The 18,537-nt window shown below is 40.9% G+C and overlaps 1 protein-coding gene across 5 annotated transcripts in view; it reads left to right on the top strand.

Annotated features, from left to right (window-relative positions):
• The window catches only part of LOC121504157 (pyruvate carboxylase, mitochondrial-like), a 465,432-nt gene that overhangs the window by 430,437 nt on the left and 16,458 nt on the right, over positions 1–18,537 (top strand). For all 5 annotated transcript variants that reach the window (XM_041778797.1, XM_041778795.1, XM_041778796.1 and 2 more), the window contains exons 23-24: positions 8,315–8,489; positions 11,454–11,527. In XM_041778797.1, coding sequence (XP_041634731.1) covers positions 8,315–8,489; positions 11,454–11,527 — 249 coding nt within the window. The remainder of the gene's footprint in view (positions 1–8,314; positions 8,490–11,453; positions 11,528–18,537) is intronic.

The following is an 18,537-nucleotide window of genomic DNA, read 5'->3' as shown; positions in this document are numbered from 1 at the left end:
CCTTTAAACCACGTGTGCTGCTTTCACCCCTTTTGGCCACCTCAGCCCATTTTTGACACTTCTTTTTGGCCTTTTTTTTTTGTTCAATTTTGCCACTTTTGGCCCAAAGCTTGTCAATTCTTTTAACCAATTTTAACACATTTTTCCTTTTATTGGCTATTTAGTCCTCTTTTTAGCTCATTTTTGGCTCTTTTTTGCCAGTTTAACCCCTGATTTTGCCACTTTTTTTACCATCCATCCATTTTCTATACCGCTTATCCCGTTCGGGGTTGCGGGGCTGACATATAAAGGCAGACAATTGGGCATGCTCACATTCACACCTACGGCGAAATTTAGAGTCACCAATTAACCTAATGAGCATGTTTTTTGGTAGTGGGGGGAAGCCGGAGTACCCAGAGAGAACCCAGGCATGCACAGGGAGAACATGCAAACTCCTCACAGTAAGGCTCTGAATGGGAAGCGAACCAGGGACCTTCTTGCTGCGAGGCAGCAGCACTAACCCCTGCACTGCCATGCAGCCCCACTTTTTTTTCCAATTTAAACATTTAAACAATTTAAACAACATCATTCCATTTTTTTGCCACTGTTAAGCCAGAGTAACCCAGTTTTTCCACTTTTAACCCATATTTGCCTTTTTTTTTGCCACTTTAACCTTTTTTTTTGCCAACTTGATGCCAATTTAACCAATTTTTGCCGCTTTTTTGGCACTTGTTTTGTTTGTTTTCTCAGTCGTGTCATTTTTACCTATGTTTTCTCAGATTTTTCCGCTCTATTTTCTGGCATCCTGATGTGTGTGCACATCATGGCTTAGGTATGAAGTCTTACATTACTTTCCAAATTGTTTAGTTCACTTTTGAAAAATTTTTTCGACTAGAGTTTGCCGAAAGGCGTGAGAGGAGACCTCATGGTCAAGCAGAATTAAGTTCTTTGGTCTGATGAGCCCAAAATGGTGCTCTGTTTTGCAGACGCCAAACTGTACATGACAACACACAAACCGTCCCCTCTGTGAAGCAACAGTGGCGGCAGCATCATGCTGTGGGGTGTTTCTCAGCAGCCGACCCTGTAAAGCTTGAAAAGGTGGAAGGTAAAATGAATGTGGCAAAATATCAGAAAATCCTGTAGGACTATCTTATTCAGTCTGCAAGAGAACTAAAGCTTGGGATAGATTTATTTTCCAGCAAGACAATGACCTAAAGCATACAGCAAAACCTTCACAGAAATAGTTTAAAGACAATACGGTGAATGTTCTCGAGTGGCTGATTTAAAGCCCAGACCTCAATCCAATAGAGCATTTTTGGCAGGACTTGAAAAAGGCTGTTCACGCCTGATCACAGTGCAACCTGACAAAGATTGAGCAATTTTGCAAAAAAGTTAAAATGCAATGGTCAGATGTGCAAGCCTGACTGAGACCTGTCCACACAGACTCAGAGCTTTGATTGCAGCCAAAGGTGACTCTACCAAATTCTGACTTGGAGGGGGTAAATATTTATGCACTTTCTTATTTCTTTATTTTAATTTCTACTCATTTTTTTTTAATTTCCCCTCAGCAGTTCATTAACAATAAATCCGATTGTAAAGTCTTTGTAGAACCAATCATCTTTGTACCACCCCCAGCAACCACAGTCCTACATAGGATTGTCATTTTAAAACCTTGTGTATGCTGCAGTGTACACACACAAAAATTCCGCCCCATACTTGCTTCCATCTGACAGCTTTTCTTCAAAGGGGAAGAAAAATGTGATGCTGCTCTGAACTCTCATCTCTTTGTTTCTTTACCTCTGTCTACCTCCCTTGTCTCCTCTCCTCACCCCTGCAAACAGAGACTCTCATGCGCATCAGGGGCCAACAGCCTGAAGTCTCCCTGGGAGAGCCGCACGAACACACACGCATGAATAAAGGCGCATTTGTCATATTCTTCCAAAGACCTGCTGACATATTGGCATACTTGACATTTCTCCAAAAAGTCAGACGCTGGTTTTTTGTCTCCAAGGAAGAAAAAATAGTGGATGTTTTATTCCCCAATAAAGTCCGCAGATGTCAAGCCTTTCATAACGTATTACAAGTGAGCTGGCTGGGATCCAGAAATGTGAAATATTTGGTGTGAGACCTTGTCTGGATTTTTACGCAGGACACTCATTATGCCTCCATGTGTTGCTCAGAATGCTCTGGAGTATCTGATAGTTTTGCTGACCCTGATTAGTTTGTGAAAAAGCAAAATCATAACCTGCACGTTGCTGACAGACTGCAAGTTTACCCCTGCTTTTATTTGTGCGTTTCTCGCTGATATGTTGCCTCCTCTGTTTCCCTCCCCCTGTAACTCACACCTGTCCTCCCTCACCTCACCCTTGCCATTAAATTGTCCTCACCCTCCCTGCTCCCCCACCACTGCTGTACCCATGGGAGATTGAATGATCAAACGTTTGGCATTTAGCTTCCCGGGCTTTCCCACCCTCAACAATCACAGTGATTTTTCAGTTTTGACATCCACCATGCAGCCCTGTGTCTGCTACCTCTCTATTACTGTCTCTCAGTCTGTGTTGTGTTCCTCCAAAAAATATGGCACAGTGAGGCAGTCCTATTAGACAAACAAAGATGGTGGACAGATTCTTTATTCATTCAGATCTTCAGTTTTTCCTCTTTTGTATCTCCAGTACGGGAATACTTGCTCACAGAGGCTGCCATACTTCTTTTCTTTCTTCTTCCCTCTGGTACCCTTTGTGTACTGCACAGAGCAATATTTGCATTCCAGTTCTTTGGTGTTTTGTGATGGATTTTCCATGAGGGTCCAGACTGCTCGACCATTCATTAGGCACACAAGCAACATGCCGGAGCTGTAGCTTGCCTCGCAATCTTCTGCACACATGTAGAGCTGCTGCCAACATCTCAGCCAGAGAAGTGTAAATCCCCCACTACAGACACCAACTCTGCTTTCAAGAAAGACCCTCCATATTGAGAGCACAAACACCAAGAGGCTATTTCACACACAGCTGCCTGAAGAACACATTCCCTCCATCCCCTGATGCAGGGGATCCAAAGTTCAGCCTCAGTACCAATTGTACAGTTAGAACCACCACTGCAAAAATGGGAGTTCTCTGGTTCTGCTTTTTATGAGTTTGTGTTTAGATAAAATGTTTTTTTTTGTTTCAATTCCAGTGACACATTTTTTTTTATCATCTTGCCTCCATTTACTACCACAATGGATGTGGAATAATTCAACAAAGCTCCAGTCACTGGTTAATCAGTATACCTGGCTACCATTGCACCATGAAGACATAAGAACACTCCAAGCAAATAAACAAAAAGGTTATTGAAAAGTTTGTCAAGGGATGGATACAAAGAAATTCCAGGGCACTGAACATCCCTCAGAGCTCATTAAAGCCATCGTCAAAAAATGGAAAGAATATGGCCCATGTGTAAATCTGTCTAGTCCAGGCCATTCTAATAAACTGAGTGACTGTACAAGAAGACTAGTGAGAGAGACCACCAAAACACCTATGACTACACTGAAGGAGTTACAACTTCAGCAGCTGAGATGGGAGTGACTCTGTATACAAAAACTGTTGCCTGGGTTCATCACCAGTCAAAGCTTTATGGGAGAGTGGCAAAGAGAAACACATTAGCTGCGTTTCCATTAAAGTTTTTTGCAAAATAAAAGGAATATTTCTGAAATTTCGGCTAAGTGCAATTGCGCTTTGAATGTGTCCATTGAGGGGAGTTTTGGGCATGAGCCTCGCAATTCTTGTAAATTCTCATCTCACGAGACTTTTCTGTGAAGAAGCTGGACGCTCAAAACCTGTTGCGTGTTGGTATGGATATGATTACATCTACAGTGGTTGCACTGACAATTTTGAACAAAAGATAAAGGCAATGGATGATAGTTCAGAAGCAAAGTCCGTATATATGGTAAAAGCCACGTAAGGGTAAAAGTATGAGAAAAGTCTCGGTCTCCTCTTCTGTCCACACGTTCCGCGTCATGTAGTCTCGGAATTAACTGGTAACGTGACACCGTACGTTACGTCCTGTGACTTTTAAATGTGGAAAAAGTGTTTCCATTGCACTTTTGCAATATACTTCTATATCGAAATGAGAGGGTGAAAACTATTTTAATTTTGCACATTTCTATGGGTAATGGAAACGCAGCTACTGTTGAAGAAAACTCATTGAATCTGGACTAGAGTTAACCAAAAGGCATGTAGGAGACTCCATGGTCAAGTGGAAGAAAGATTTTTGGTCTGATGAAATGAAAATGGTGATTTTTGGCCATCAGACAAGACAAATGCCAAATATAGCCTCACAAACACACCATGGCAGCATCGTGCTGTCGGATGCTTCTCAGCAGCCCACCCTAAAAGGCTTGTAAAGGTAGAGGGTAAAATGAATGTGGCAAAGTATCAGAAAATCCTGGAGGACAATCTTAATCAATCTGCAAAACAATGACAATGCACATCACCCCTCTGAAACACGAGGGTGGTGGCAGCATCATGCCGTGGAGATGCTTCTCAGCAGAAGAGGAATACGTTTTATAGGCACTGTATGTACTCAAGAGTAGACTAAGTTAGAAGTGAATGTTGAAGAATAACACCACGTGTTTGAAATGATCATCTGAGAATGTATTTTATGAAATAGTGCTTAATTTTTTTTCGCTTAATATGACAAACAAAATTCCGGTTTCTCAGCAGTTACGACAATAGCTAAACTACAGTGAAAGAAATAAGTCAGTTAATTTTTTTTCCATTCTGATCCTGTTAACGTGGATTCACAAGTGACGTTGTTAAATGTGAGTTTTGTTGTTTGAATGTCTTTACTTATTAATTTTGCCAACAATGCAGTTTCCACATGTGGAGGAAAGGAGAGGAAAGCAGGAGAAGCTGATGTATGAGATGCAGATGGCTGTGTGCATCTGTGATGACTGTGCAGCTTAAAGTTGTATGCAAATAAATATTAACATAAGAGAATATTCACAAAACCTGATATAACCAAACATGGTTTGTATAGAATAATACATTTTTTAGATATATCTTGAATCGGCCACCATACACAGGGTTTTATAAGAGTCAAGCATGTATTAATATGTAAATAATCACAGCAGTCATGTCTCTTTTAATGTGGGAAGGTCAAAATTGTGATTACAATTAAAATTCATTTAATCCTGCAGCTCTACCTATAGGTATATGGGTCAGAAATAATCTGCTTCTTCCCTGACTGTTGCTGAAGTTGGGGGTGACTGAAGCTTTTAATGCATCTTGTAGTGGGATTAGCAAACATGAATAATATTGTTTGCGTATGCATGCATGCAAAGGCATTAACAGTTCATTACAAAGTGGCATGCTAGAGAGGCAGATATCTGCATCTCTTCATGCTGTCGCTGAGGGTTGTTTTTGTACACTGTCAGCATTGAACAAGTGTTGTTCCTTTAATGGAGTTTTGGTGGCATTAATTAGTCAGTGAGCAGTCATTCCAGCATTATATTACTTGCATATGCATGCTTCATTTCAGTCTCACAGATAGTCCCCAATGCACACAAGTTGGTTGCATGCATAGAGGAAACTTTTCCCAACACAAAGTGGTAATTGAGGCATCGTAGTTCGGTCACGCACGGCTCATTTGCAGTGAGGGTGAGCAGAGAAAATGAACAAGGGGGGAAGACGAGGGTAAGATGGAGGAAGTTGGAGGATTAATGTAAATATAAGGGGTATAGGAAGTGAATATGGAGGCCATGGGGAAGAAAATGAATTCAAGGAAGAGGAGTGAAATTCATCATATCCCTCAGAGCAGCACACCAGAAAAGAAGGAAATGGTGACGGTAAAAAAGGCTGGAGTGTGTCGGTAGGTTGTTTTAAGAGAAATGATGAGAAAAAGAAAATAACCTTGAAGGAAGAGTTTGTTTTTCCTTCCTATTGTTCATGCAGAAACACTCCTGTCTCTGTCTCTCTCTCTCTCTCTTACACAGTCACTATGAGTCTGTCTCACACTTAAACAATCAAACAGTTCAGGTGTAAGACATCCTTAGAGGACACGATGTTAATGAGCAGGGACTCCAATGAGACTGCCATCTTTGAAGTGTGTCTCTCTCACACACACAAATGAGTCAGCTATCTTTGAACTGTTAACTATGTGACTAATAGCGTCGCACAGGGGCCTTTGTCTTTAGATTTCTTAAAGGCACATGCATGCACTCGTAAATTTGCAGCTATGTCACGCATACACACAAAGGCTGATGGAAATATGAAGAAAAAACCCCACTGAGAACCACATATTGCATGCACATTACATGGATGTATGCAAATAGGAGTTCCTTGATTAATGAAATGTTTAATGATATGCAGATGATGTTATGCTTTAAATTAGAGAAAAAAGCATACACATAAATGGAAGATAATTAGCATGTTAGCTTATGTGGCACTTATTGTGCACACAGAGGTAGGCAGCACAGGAAAACCTCTTGAAGAATTGCTTTATTCCAGGGGTGACCAAACTATGGCCCGGGGGCCAATTGCCGCTTGTGGGCCAATTTGGATTGGCCTGCAGCATATTCTAAAAATAAAAACGAAATATGGACCACATTTAAACATGAAGCTTGTGCTTGACTGTGATTGTACTTCATAGTTTCAGCACAAGATGGTGCTACCAAGTAAAAATATTGGCGATCAAAATATATTGTTTTCTAACTCCCTGATAAGTTTCAGCAGCAAATAGCAGTACCATAATATTCCAGGGGCTGAGCCAGAGGCAGCTAGGGCCAAACATTACCCCCTAAAATCTGATTGGCATCCCCAAAAACCTGGAAATGATTGTCTATTTGCTTTGTCAGGCATTAAATCGAGCGTTCAGCATTAGTTCAGGCAGGCATCAGGAGTCAAGCCCTGCCCAGATCAGCAGAGCTAATGCAAGCCCTCATCAGCTGGCAGCCATGTAATCTGCACATTATTGGCCAATATCTCTCTTGCTGTCTTATTTAAACTGCTCTTACCTGGCCACACTCTCTGCAAGCTGCTCTTGCAACCCTTCCTCCACCCCAGCTCCTCCTTCATTATGTTTCTGTTTTAATCAGTATCATTCTGTTGTCATTGATGCCTGCTCTGCTCTGGGCTTTTAGCTTTGATTACAGCACGCATTCGCTGCGGCATTGTTTTGATAAGCTTCTGCGATGTCACAAGATTTTTTTCCATCCACTGTTGCATTAATTTTGATATTGATGATAGGAGAGTCTGACCACTGCGCAAAGCCTTCTCCAGCACATCCCAAAGATTCTCAGTGGGGTTAGGGAAGAAAAAAATCCATTGTTTAAGAAATGAGAAGTTACTCATCGCATCAGCTGGGGTTAAATAACTTGTTGCCAGCTGAAAGATAATCGCCCATGCGGTAATTATTCAATAGGATGCTCGTACCTATTTGCTTAGATAAATCCAGGTGGTGACTTTTTTTTTTTGGACAGGCAGTGTATCTTAACCTACATTATACTGGTTTCACAAACGTTCATATACCTCACCTTGTGGATATTAAAGTGGTGCCAACATCCTTAGATATTTCCGGCCCTAAGTGGAAAAGTCTGGACACCCCTGTTCTACGCATACTGTGTTCTCAAGAGCAAACCAAAAATACGGCTGTCTTTGGCCGCAGTACTGTGTACTGACATAATGTCCTTACTGGGTGTTATTAGCAGCTTCAGATCAATTGTCTCTACAAGTTGTGTCAGATATCAGCAACTGCGTGGGAAGATAACAAGTCCAATCATTAGTCTTAGAGCAGCCTCCACTTTCCACAATTATCCCCCTCCTTTCTGTCTCTCATCTGTCTGTTTTCCCTTTTTACTATTTCAAAGAAGCAGCAAGGATGATGTGTCACAAGCGCACCAACAACTGCAGTCGTCTGTGATAGGCTGATGGCACTTGAGTGGAGAGAAAAGGATGAATTGAGAGAGTGGGAGCGATGGAGGCATCTAAAGTGGATTTCATTGCAGATCTTAACACAACACTGGGTGCCAATTTTATGCAAATAAAAACTAAGTTGTATCAAGTGTTATATTTGCTACTATTCAAGTGTTTCTCTCCATCTCTTCCTGCATCCTTCAAAACAGCCCTCCTCTATATCTTCATCTTCCTCCGCCTCTCATCCAGAGTGTTTCAGTCACTTCAGTGTTTTTGTCAGGGTGCAGCTTTTATGAAGACGCGTGGTTGTGAAGTTCAGAGTGAAGGTTTTATCAGCACTTTATACATCCCACATGCTTCACATTCTCATGGGGGTAAAATGAACAAGTAAACACCTAGAAAACAATGCATGCACTGCTAACTTATAATTTCTTTTCCAATTCCAGGTACTCAAGTCCCTTCCCCGTATTGAGGGTCGTCCCGGCGCCTCTCTGCCCCCGATGGACTTCAAGGCCCTGGAGGAGGGGCTTCGAGCTGCACATGGGGATGACATCACCCCAGAAGATGTGATGTCAGCAGCCATGTACCCCAAGGTGTTCCAGGAGTTCAAGGAATTCACTTGTGAGTTGACTGACTTGATATATATTCTTTGTAAAGTTGTATTATTCAGGGGGAAATCAAGGTATTAATTGTGTTTAACTAATAAAATGTTCCTTCCATCAAATCAGATCTGCTATTTCGAACACCTCGGGTTCGTGTAAATTCTGTCACGTTTGCACACTCTCTCTGTTTCATTTGTGTTATCACTTGGGAATAAAATAAGCAGGTGAACTTATGTCAGGGACCTTCATTATGAAGTTCACAGAATTTGGTGGGAAGGTGTTTTTTTTTATGCATTTGGCTTCTAAAGATTATCTCGTCAGATATCCTTCTGTTGAGAGGGGTGGTGATAGAGATTTTAGCCTCCCTGATCTGCTCAGGAGACTATCAGGGCTGCCCCAATTCAAATCGTAAAGATTGAAGTCCCTTTAAAGTGATAAGATATCCATAATTTAGGTTTGCTGTATGACAGGCCACTGTGCTGTGGGCCCAATTTCAGTCATGAAAAACATCTTTACGTTTATAAAATTAAGCTTCAAAATCATGAAAAACGAGGCAGTAAAATCTGCTTGAGGATGGTGTGGGCGTGTCGGTCGACTGAGCCAAAGCCACACCCACTCACAAGAAATACAGTCCTCCAGCTATGCTGCTTGTCTCTTTTTGTAAGCCACCAGAAAAACCTTGACTTTTATGTCATGACAGACAGTTTAAAGCTAAAAAGTCTAATTTTCTAATTTTGTATCCTCAGGTATTCCTTGTATCTCATTTTCTGAATTATGTAAAGTTATGTCTCTCTCCCGTTTATGAGACATCTTTGTTGTTAAGTTGCTGCTGAAAACACTCCATTTACTGATGTTACGCTTCAAAATAAGTCTTGGCAGGAAAAGACTGTGTCTATCATCAGATACTTTACTAAACTTTAGCATTGTAATGGTAAAAAACAGGAAGGATTGGACTGGTGCTGCTTTGAGAGAGACAAAGCCACAGCCCGCTTCAATCATTTAGGACAAAAGACAGGTGAAATATGGATTAAAACACACCTTCAGTATGTAAGATATTTGTTCCTGCGTCTGGTTCAAGTGAAAAATGGTAATTAGCCTGCCCCCTAACCTTGTGGTGAACTCTGGTCAGAGTGCAGTTACCTGGCTCTATGCCAGAGCAGGGAGACGAAGTTTGGAATTCACTGTTTTCTGGCACAAATCTCTGTTATGATACTTGGCAACAATAGTAAACATGAAGTATAAAGTTAGTTGGCATCAGAAATAGGAGGACCAACTTCCTGATTTGTGGCAACATCCCGTGTTTATATAAAGCATCCTGTAAAACATACCACATTCAGACTGGCAAGGAAAGGATGGAAGTTGTTGGATGTAGCAGGTAGCTAACAGATACACAGGTAGCTTGTTATCTCTAAAGATGTGTTTGACTCTGTAAGATTTTGAGGTTTGAGAGGAGACTCTGCCTGTTGCTGAATAAATCTTCAAGTGTGTGCTGTGCTATAATGTTTATCTCGTTGCACACCACACATCATAAAAACAGACCTAAATCTGTCATTGTTTGTCGCCATATGTGAAGCCTTTCATATTTTCAAAATCACTTGAGCTTTAAAAAAAAATCTTTCATTGTGTGCCAGGCTTAAGAGAACAATCCCTGCCTCCAGAGTCAGTGAGAGTCCAACTAAAACCCAAAGAAAAAACAGAATTCCTGGATCCATGGTCATTCTAAGGGGGTATTTACATAAAGCTCAAGTAAGACCAGAACAGCATGGACTGATGCCAGAAGAAGATATCCACATAACCAGTAAGGGCATATTTTAGCAGGTATGAGTTTGAAGTGTATGCAGTGAGCAGCAGCATGAGGCAGCCGGCAGGAGAAGACTGGTGATGGAAATTTAATATGATGCCTTCAAGAGGAGTCAAACTTTAAAACTTGACTGGGAGTTCAACACAGCTACAGAATCACAGAGCTAACTGGATTAACGCAAGCTTAATTGCTGCTTTAAGGGAACTGTAAGGGCTTTTTGTGAGGAGCTATAATTAACATGTTTTTTTCTTCACCTCTACAGCTAAAATTTGAACAGGCCTCTTAACATGGACTGAACTTTTATATTTTACTCTCTGTATTTCTGGTGTAGCTTGGGATTTTTTTGCTCCCAGAAAGAACTGACCCGGGACCCCGCTTAGCCAGCCAAGAAAAAAACATGCACTGTTTGACCAGTATCTGTGCATTTTTATGTATTTTTAACTATAATGTTCCAATTTTATTGAGCCATACTTTTACAGTGGTTACATTGAATTTACTTGTATTAATTCCTTGATATTAGTTTGTTTTAATTAGCCTCCTCTCTGTCCCTGCTATTCTCCTCCATCAGCCTCATTTTGCTTTCTGTCCCTGCTTTCCTCCCCTCCATGAGCCTCAACTTGCTCTCTGTACCTGCTTTCTTCTCCTCCCTTAGCCTCATTTTGCTTGTCTCTGCTTTCTTCTCCTCTATAAGCCTCAACTTCCTGTGTCCCCCCTTTCTTCTCCTCCATTAGCCTTATCTTGCTCTCTGTCCCTTCCCTTTTCTCCTCCATTATTCTAGTCTTGCTCTTTGCCCCTGCTTTCTTTTACACCCATCAGCCGCATCTTGTTCTCTTTCCTTGCTTTCTTTTCCATTCTTCTCATCTTGCTCTCCGTCCCTGCTTTCTTTTCTTCCATCATCCTCATCTTGCTCTCTGTCCCTGCTTTCCTCTCTCAATCATCCTTATCTTGCTCTCTATCCTTGCTTTCTTCATTCTTCTCATCTTGCTCTCTGTCCCTGCTTTCTTCTCCTCCATGATTCTAGTCTTCCCTTCTGTATTCCCTTCCCTTTCTTCTCCTTCATCTCCTTGTCTTCTTGGGTTTATCTTGGGTTCCTTGTCATCAAAAAGTCTCAACTTGTTATCCAAGACATTGTTACTTATGTATAAATAAATAAATACCTCAAGTCTGTTTCCTTCTTTGCAGCCAACTTTGGTCCAGTCGACTGTCTCAGCACCAGACTGTTCCTGGATGGACCCAAGATCGCAGAGGAGTTTGAGGTACACATCTTAACCTGGAATTTCAAAGGAGAACGTGTGTTTCAACATAATTAAAAAAGAAATGAAAGTCACCCCATGCTAGATGAAAGAGAGCGTCTACAAGACAGTGAAAGGACTTTTATTCAATGAAGAATAAATATTAAATTTTTGAGCCCACTTGTTTACATGACCCCATCGCTCATGGATCTAAAAACCAACCAATTATTCCAGGACTGCAAAAATCAAACCAGTATCTTGAATGGCACATGCTAATGAATGGCATAGTGGCTTTTAACAAGCTTTTGGAACAGCATTGGGGGGGGGGGGGGGTCAAGGCAGCGTGTCCCATTTGTCAGTCCTTGAGTGTGATTAAAATTTATGCTTAATTTTTGGTGTTATCTTTGTGCTTGTAATTAATCAAACTTGATGCATTATTTTGACAGCCATAAAAATATATAGACACTCAAGAGTGACAAAAATAGCTTGAAATCTTTGCCTTTTTAGAAAATAATGAATAACTATTCTGATATTGATAAGTCATGCCCCATACTCAGTGCATGTGAAAGAATTCCAGTTTCTAGCTGACATTTTAAATAGGGTCTTATCACAGGGGTCATCAACTATATTTGTACAAGGGCCTGGTTTCTCCTTTATGGATGCTTTGAAGGCTGAAATTTTAAATAATCTTAGATTAAGAGAAATCTAAGTCCAATGAACATATTTTGAAAATATCTATTTTCACATGCATGCCATTTTTAGCCTCCAAAAGTGAGATCAGTCCGTATACCATAGCCAGCAACAAGGGGGTGGTTGAGATATTTTAGCTGAACAATTCTGGTGCTGTTATGTTCTCCATCTCTGAGCTTGATGCTAATATGCTGTCCTGTTTTATGAAAAACAACCAAAAACCACAGTTTTGATTTGATTGAAAAAACACAAAGTAAGTGTTTAAAATGCATCATATTTGCTAATAATGGGTGACGGGTCAATTTCGGTTAAAGGGATACTTCAACATTTTGGCAAATCCATGCCGATCTAAAAACAGCTTGCACCGACAATTGAGGGTAACGAACCTATTACTAAGACTATAGGGATTATGGCAGTGGATGAATTTTCCAAAATGTTGAAGTATCCCTATAAATGGATCAAACATTAAACCAACCCAGATATTTTTTTTATCTCATTTTTTTTTAAATAGCTGTAGGGAATTTAAATAGGATATCCGATATACATCTTTTTTTTTCTCTGTATATTTCTGAATTTAATAATGTTCTGGGGGCCGGATAGGAAGAAGTGGGGGCCTGATGTGGCCTTCGGCCACCTGTTGATGATCACTGGTCTATCAGGTCCATTCAGCAGAGGTATAAAATAAACCTGTGTGTTAGCTTAAACTGAGAAAATGTTCCCATCTCCTCCCTAAGATCCTAATTATGCACACATTATACTCACAGTTTTGTTAAAATAATGAGATCCTGCTTTTTCCAGTATTTCTGGGACCGAAATTTGGAATTCTTTGATTTTGGAGCTCAGATTTTCTAATTTTTAATTAAGCACAACAAAAAGAAAGATTAAATTCAGAACGAAAAATCTAAACACTTAAAAACCACAGCATAATCCTTGATAGGGGTTTGGTTAAATTCACAGAAATGCTATGATAATAGATGTTATCACTCAACTACTCTCACTAATTCTATGATAATTCATTTAATGTTCATTTAAGTAATAACCCACTTTGCTCCTTAATTAATTCAGATGTAATAGCAGTTCCGTGAGGAGCAGACTTTATCAGCAGGGAATGATTTTTCCATCAGCACAGACAGAGAGTTGTGATGCAGTGAGCTGCAGTCACATGAAGTGATGATAAGACATCAGGGAGGACAGAGATATTAACACTTTATCAGGGGGGCAACAGACAGCATTCCTGATCCCTCCGGTCACCACACTGGCTGTCCAGGACAGAAATAACAGATTCATGTTGCTGTACAAAGTTTGGAAAGACACTGACGACCAATTTCTGTAACCAAAATTTATCAGTAAGGGATTTTTAAAGCCCATTTATTGTCCCACAGGGAGGCAGACGAACATGCTGTTCCATGAAGGGATAAACAAATAGGCTGAATTACTTTGTAGGCTGACTCATTAGAGAAGCACTGGTAATCAATGAGGACTTCAAAGACACAAAATCTAAACTTTCCTCTGGAATATTCTTCCATTTCCTGTCAGCTCTAGAGAGTTCCAGAGCAGAATCAGCAGGCTGCCAATAGGTTTTAACATGAGCATCATAACAGTCAGAAAAAATATTTGAAGATGTCTGTCGTTCTGATTGAAAGTTAGTCTCAGAACAGGAGACGGCAGGTTTGAAGACGTTTTTTTTTAATCCAGAAAGTTCAGCACAAACAGAGCGCATTTCAGGCGAATGACAGCGGTAAGCACTTTGATGAACAAAACCCAGCGAAAGTGATTGTTCGAGTCCAGATTGAAGCGCGAATTCCAAAGAGAGCGTGGAGACAACCTACGGTAACCTTGGCGACAGATGTCAGCATCACACAACAGTTCAAAGAGGAAGTTTGCTTTGCTACTCAAGAGGCTGTCACTCAGGATGTCATCACGCAAAGAAATGTTGCTCAGTTTGAGATTCCAAAGTTGAAACTGTTTCTTCATAAGGCTGAGGAAAAATCAACTTTTCTGAACTTTTACATTAAGATACGGAGGGTTTTCTTTACACTCAGACACAAGGAATCAAACACTAAAGGATAAAAATACGTCTCTTTTGAATGAGCAGTTATTTCTGAGCATCAGTTATGACTCTGATGATGCCATCGTCCAGCCCTTTTGGGACACTGCACTTGTGAGCAGATGGCATCAGTATGAGGCAGGTTTACAGGTCAGAGATGATGACTGTGACATGTTTTGACTGCAGCTCTGTTGTGACCTTGTAAGGGATTTAGCATGTGGTTTTGAGAGACAGGAGGTCATGACTTTTGGGAAATGTTCCTCTAAATGACAGGATGTCTGTGACAAGGATATGAGTGGATGAGTCCTGATGTTTGCTGACCTGGTGAATATGGTGACGAGGGGGATTATCAGGTGGAGACTGTTGATTGATCAGTGGAGACTGAAAGGAGACTGGATTTATTGCAAAGTGGATTTACTGTTGCTGGTTCAGGTTTTCTTACTCGACTTCACTCTAAAGTAGAGCCCTGCATGGTTCTCTTTTCTTTAGCCCGCCTGCAGCTCATGCCATCCCATGCCACTCCCACTGGCACCTGCAACAGGTGTGTCCAATCCTGCCGTATCCGGCACGGATTCTGACAATCCGTGTTAAATATTCAGAGTAACAGACAGTGTGTTTGATTAAAGAAACAGCAATATTAATGTGTTCACTTAATCAGCACCTTGACAGCATTCCTCCACAAATGTAGGAGAAAACAATACTCACATCTTCATCATGCAAAAAGGTGCCACACATCTGTAAAAGAGCAGCTGGGGGCAACAGACTGATTTAACTTTTATTTACCACCTAGTAGTAGTAATGGCACAGAAATATTTTTACCTGGAACTTATTTAAGTCATACAAAGGTGAAATTGTTTCTTGGGGTCTGTTGCACAAAACTAGGATAAGGGATTAAGCCGGGATATCATGGTTATTCTGGCTCAATTTATCCATGATCTGGTTGCACGGATATGTTGTGACATAAGTTACCATGGAGATTTATTCTGTGGAGCTAGCCTGCTCCAGACCAGGCTAAGTTCCAGGATCTATTTAATCTCATCCCTTATCTCAGTCAGCAGTCGCCACAAATGGAAACCAATAGTTATTCCACTGCCCACTACACAATGTTATCACATTCAACTAGATCCACTGTCATTATCTAAACATTTCTAAACATTTGTGATATTAAATTTCAATCATTTTAGATGAATGATTATTTTGGATGATTTTACAATCATTAGATAATTTACAGTTTCCCATAGACTATATATGCCATATAAATATAAATACACATCAAAGAGTAACATGAAGTTCCTTTATTGAAGGATAAATCAAAGCAAGTAAACCATCAGGCCCTTTCAAAACTGAAGTCACACAGTGACTCTACAAGATAGAAAGCACGGAATCAAAGCATATTATAGAACATAAGAATAAATACACATTCAAAGGTCTGTTTATAATACATCGCACATGTCTGCACACTGAAATAAATGCAGGACAAATCCATACACAACAAATGAACAGACAAATGAATGGATGCAGTAGCCTCCCTACAAGCTTGTATACACACAGTATACAACACAAAAAAGTTAAGAAGCCAAATCAATTTAAATTGACTAAAAAAAAAACCCACAACTTCCTCTGCCAATGCAGGTCATATTTAACTGAAATTCACAGCATGCGTCTCTGCCACTGTAGGACATATTTAACTTAAATTTAAAGCATGCATGTTAACTGAAATAATTTAAAACATATTGGTCCCTGACCAGCCGACCACTGTCGTCATCAGGGAAGATGGCAGGATTGTCCCAGTCCATGTGTGATGGCACTCTGGGGGCCCTCTGCTTCCTCAGGCAGGCCACATTGTTGAGGACAGCACAGGCCACAGTGATGTCACATGCCCTCAAAGGGCTGACCCTTAGGTCTTGAAGACAGTGAAAGCGTGCCTTCAGGAGGCCAAAGGCCATTTCAATCCTGGCCCTTGTCCTGGCATGGGCATGATTGTAGGCCTGCTGTGCTTCCTGGGGGTCTGTGAATGGTGTCAGGAGAAAAGGCTGGCAGGCATACCCCCTGTCCCCCAGCAACACACCAGAGAATACAAAATCTCATCATCACAACCTCATAATAGAGTGACATTCTTGACACATACATGATGTAAAAAGTAGTTATTAATAGAGGTTGTGTGGCTCACCTTGTGATAGACGCTGATAGATTACAGAGGTCCAAAAGACCTCCAGGCACCACCCGTGCCTTGCTTATGGGTTTTCTTGTTGACTGCTAAAACAGTACAGACAGCTCTCACAGACAGTAGACTAATCTTTTCTCTATAAACCCCATGTTGTAACCAACCTTGTCATTACAAGGTTATTGCAACAAGGCCAATTTGCATGGAAAGGCATGTTTTCTCCAAATAACTACATAATGGCTCAGCGTCTCCATGCACTGGTGCATTAAAGCTGCGTCTTTTGACTTGATTTGTAAAGTTTAAGTGCGTGCACTTCAACTGTATCAAACCGTTCAGCAGCATGGAGACAAACCCTAACATGTTTATGCAGCACCACCAACTCCAATAAAATGCACACAGAGAGGTGCTTTATCAATAAACAGCACTAACTTTAATCGTGGAGCAGGTGTATCATCTCATCTAGGCGTGCCAAATACGTTTCACTGTGGGTGTGTTTCATCAGTGTTCACCTGTTTCCTGGTGCTGTCACTTACTCTTAGGAAAAATTCTTACCATACCAGGACAAGTTTTTGTCCAGCTGCTCCCACCCACAGCGATGTCAAAACTGTCAATTCCTTCGAGACTTGCGTTGGGTCCTGTGGGATCCCACTCCCAGTGCAGCCCTCTACTTTGAAGTGCCTGCTTGTATAGGTTTCAGCACAAAGACATGTATCTTCTTTACAAAGTTGCAGCACTGAAGATGAACTAGCAACTGAAGATCGCTCCCACAACCAAGCACATCTTGCTTCCTGCAAGTGGTGGGTGGTACACCGGTATCTATACCATCACTGGTAAAATTTTACATGTTAGGATTAAGATTTAAGACTTAAGAGGTTAAGATTTTTGCAACACTTTCATCACCAGTTCAAGACAAATGTCACCTGCCTGTATTGGGGGTGGATGATATATCGCGTATACTCGATGTGTCGCGGCTTTTGCCACATGAGATGTGAAGAATAACTCTATCCCGACCATGGAGTATAAACTACGGGAGTTTTGACCTGTCAGTGTGCAATTCTGGCATTAGTTGTGGTTCTCCCATTGTCTCTCAGTGCCTTTTTTCTAACGGTAGAGAGCACACTCCCCTGCCCCCCAAGGTGTCCCAGACATGTTGAGGACTGATGGCCTAAAAAGGTTCATTAATGTAATAAAGAACTGCCAGATAACATGAAAGAGAAAGCAAAAAAACACCTGTCGCCTTTCTGCTTTTTCACAAGCTTCCTCAGCCACGCTGCAGCATTCATGATCATCCTTCTGTTCACATGAATTCTGGTTATAATCTCTGTAAAGCCCTCACATGCATCATTCATTTTACATCATCCTTTCTGTTATCAGCTCTCTCCTTTCAATATTTTCTCTAAATTCTGTCATTATCAGCAACACACACCGATTCAACTGACAGTGATTCAGAGGCAGCCACGTTTAATTACTCTTTCATTTCACGAGAGCAAAATGCTTCCAGGCTGCTGTTAATTGATTTTTATATTACAAGGGACATACAATGCTCTGCTGCTCTATTATTATTATCACAGAATCAGAGGCTGCATTGAATTAGCTGATCTGGTCCTGACCATGAAGATGTTCTGACCCCCTACCCACCTTCCTTGTTAATCACCCGAGGGTGATGCTTTGATGCAATCCTTTGAAATCTGGCAAGAGAGCCACAGTCGGACCACCAAACACTAATTAGAACAAATCCTTACAATATTTCTATTAAGACTTTTGGAAGCCTCAGCAGTTTTTCAGCATAGTTTGGTTTGAGGAGACAGCTTTGCTTGTTCCCTACACCGCCCCTTCTTCATACAAAATACTGAATGGTTGATGGCTTCTCTTGTACAATAGATCTGATAGTCTCTTCTTTGAAATGAGAAGTATTAAATTTAACTTCTCTTGGCTCACATTTACTCCTTATTTTTACTCTACAAGTAACAAACTCGTCAGTCAAACCATTCCCAAATGCAGCTCTGTTGTTTTTTCTCCCTCTACCTGCAGTGTTCACCTTCCCCTGCTGCTGTGTCTCTATTCCCCTGTCCATCACAGCTGTTGTCATTTTCAGAGCTTTCACATACTCTGTTGTGCTCAGCTTCATCCATC

Source organism: Cheilinus undulatus, linkage group 22 (genome assembly GCF_018320785.1).
Source record: "Cheilinus undulatus linkage group 22, ASM1832078v1, whole genome shotgun sequence".
Classification (NCBI taxonomy): Eukaryota; Metazoa; Chordata; class Actinopteri; order Labriformes; family Labridae; genus Cheilinus; species Cheilinus undulatus.
This window is presented reverse-complemented; position numbering and strand designations above follow the sequence as displayed.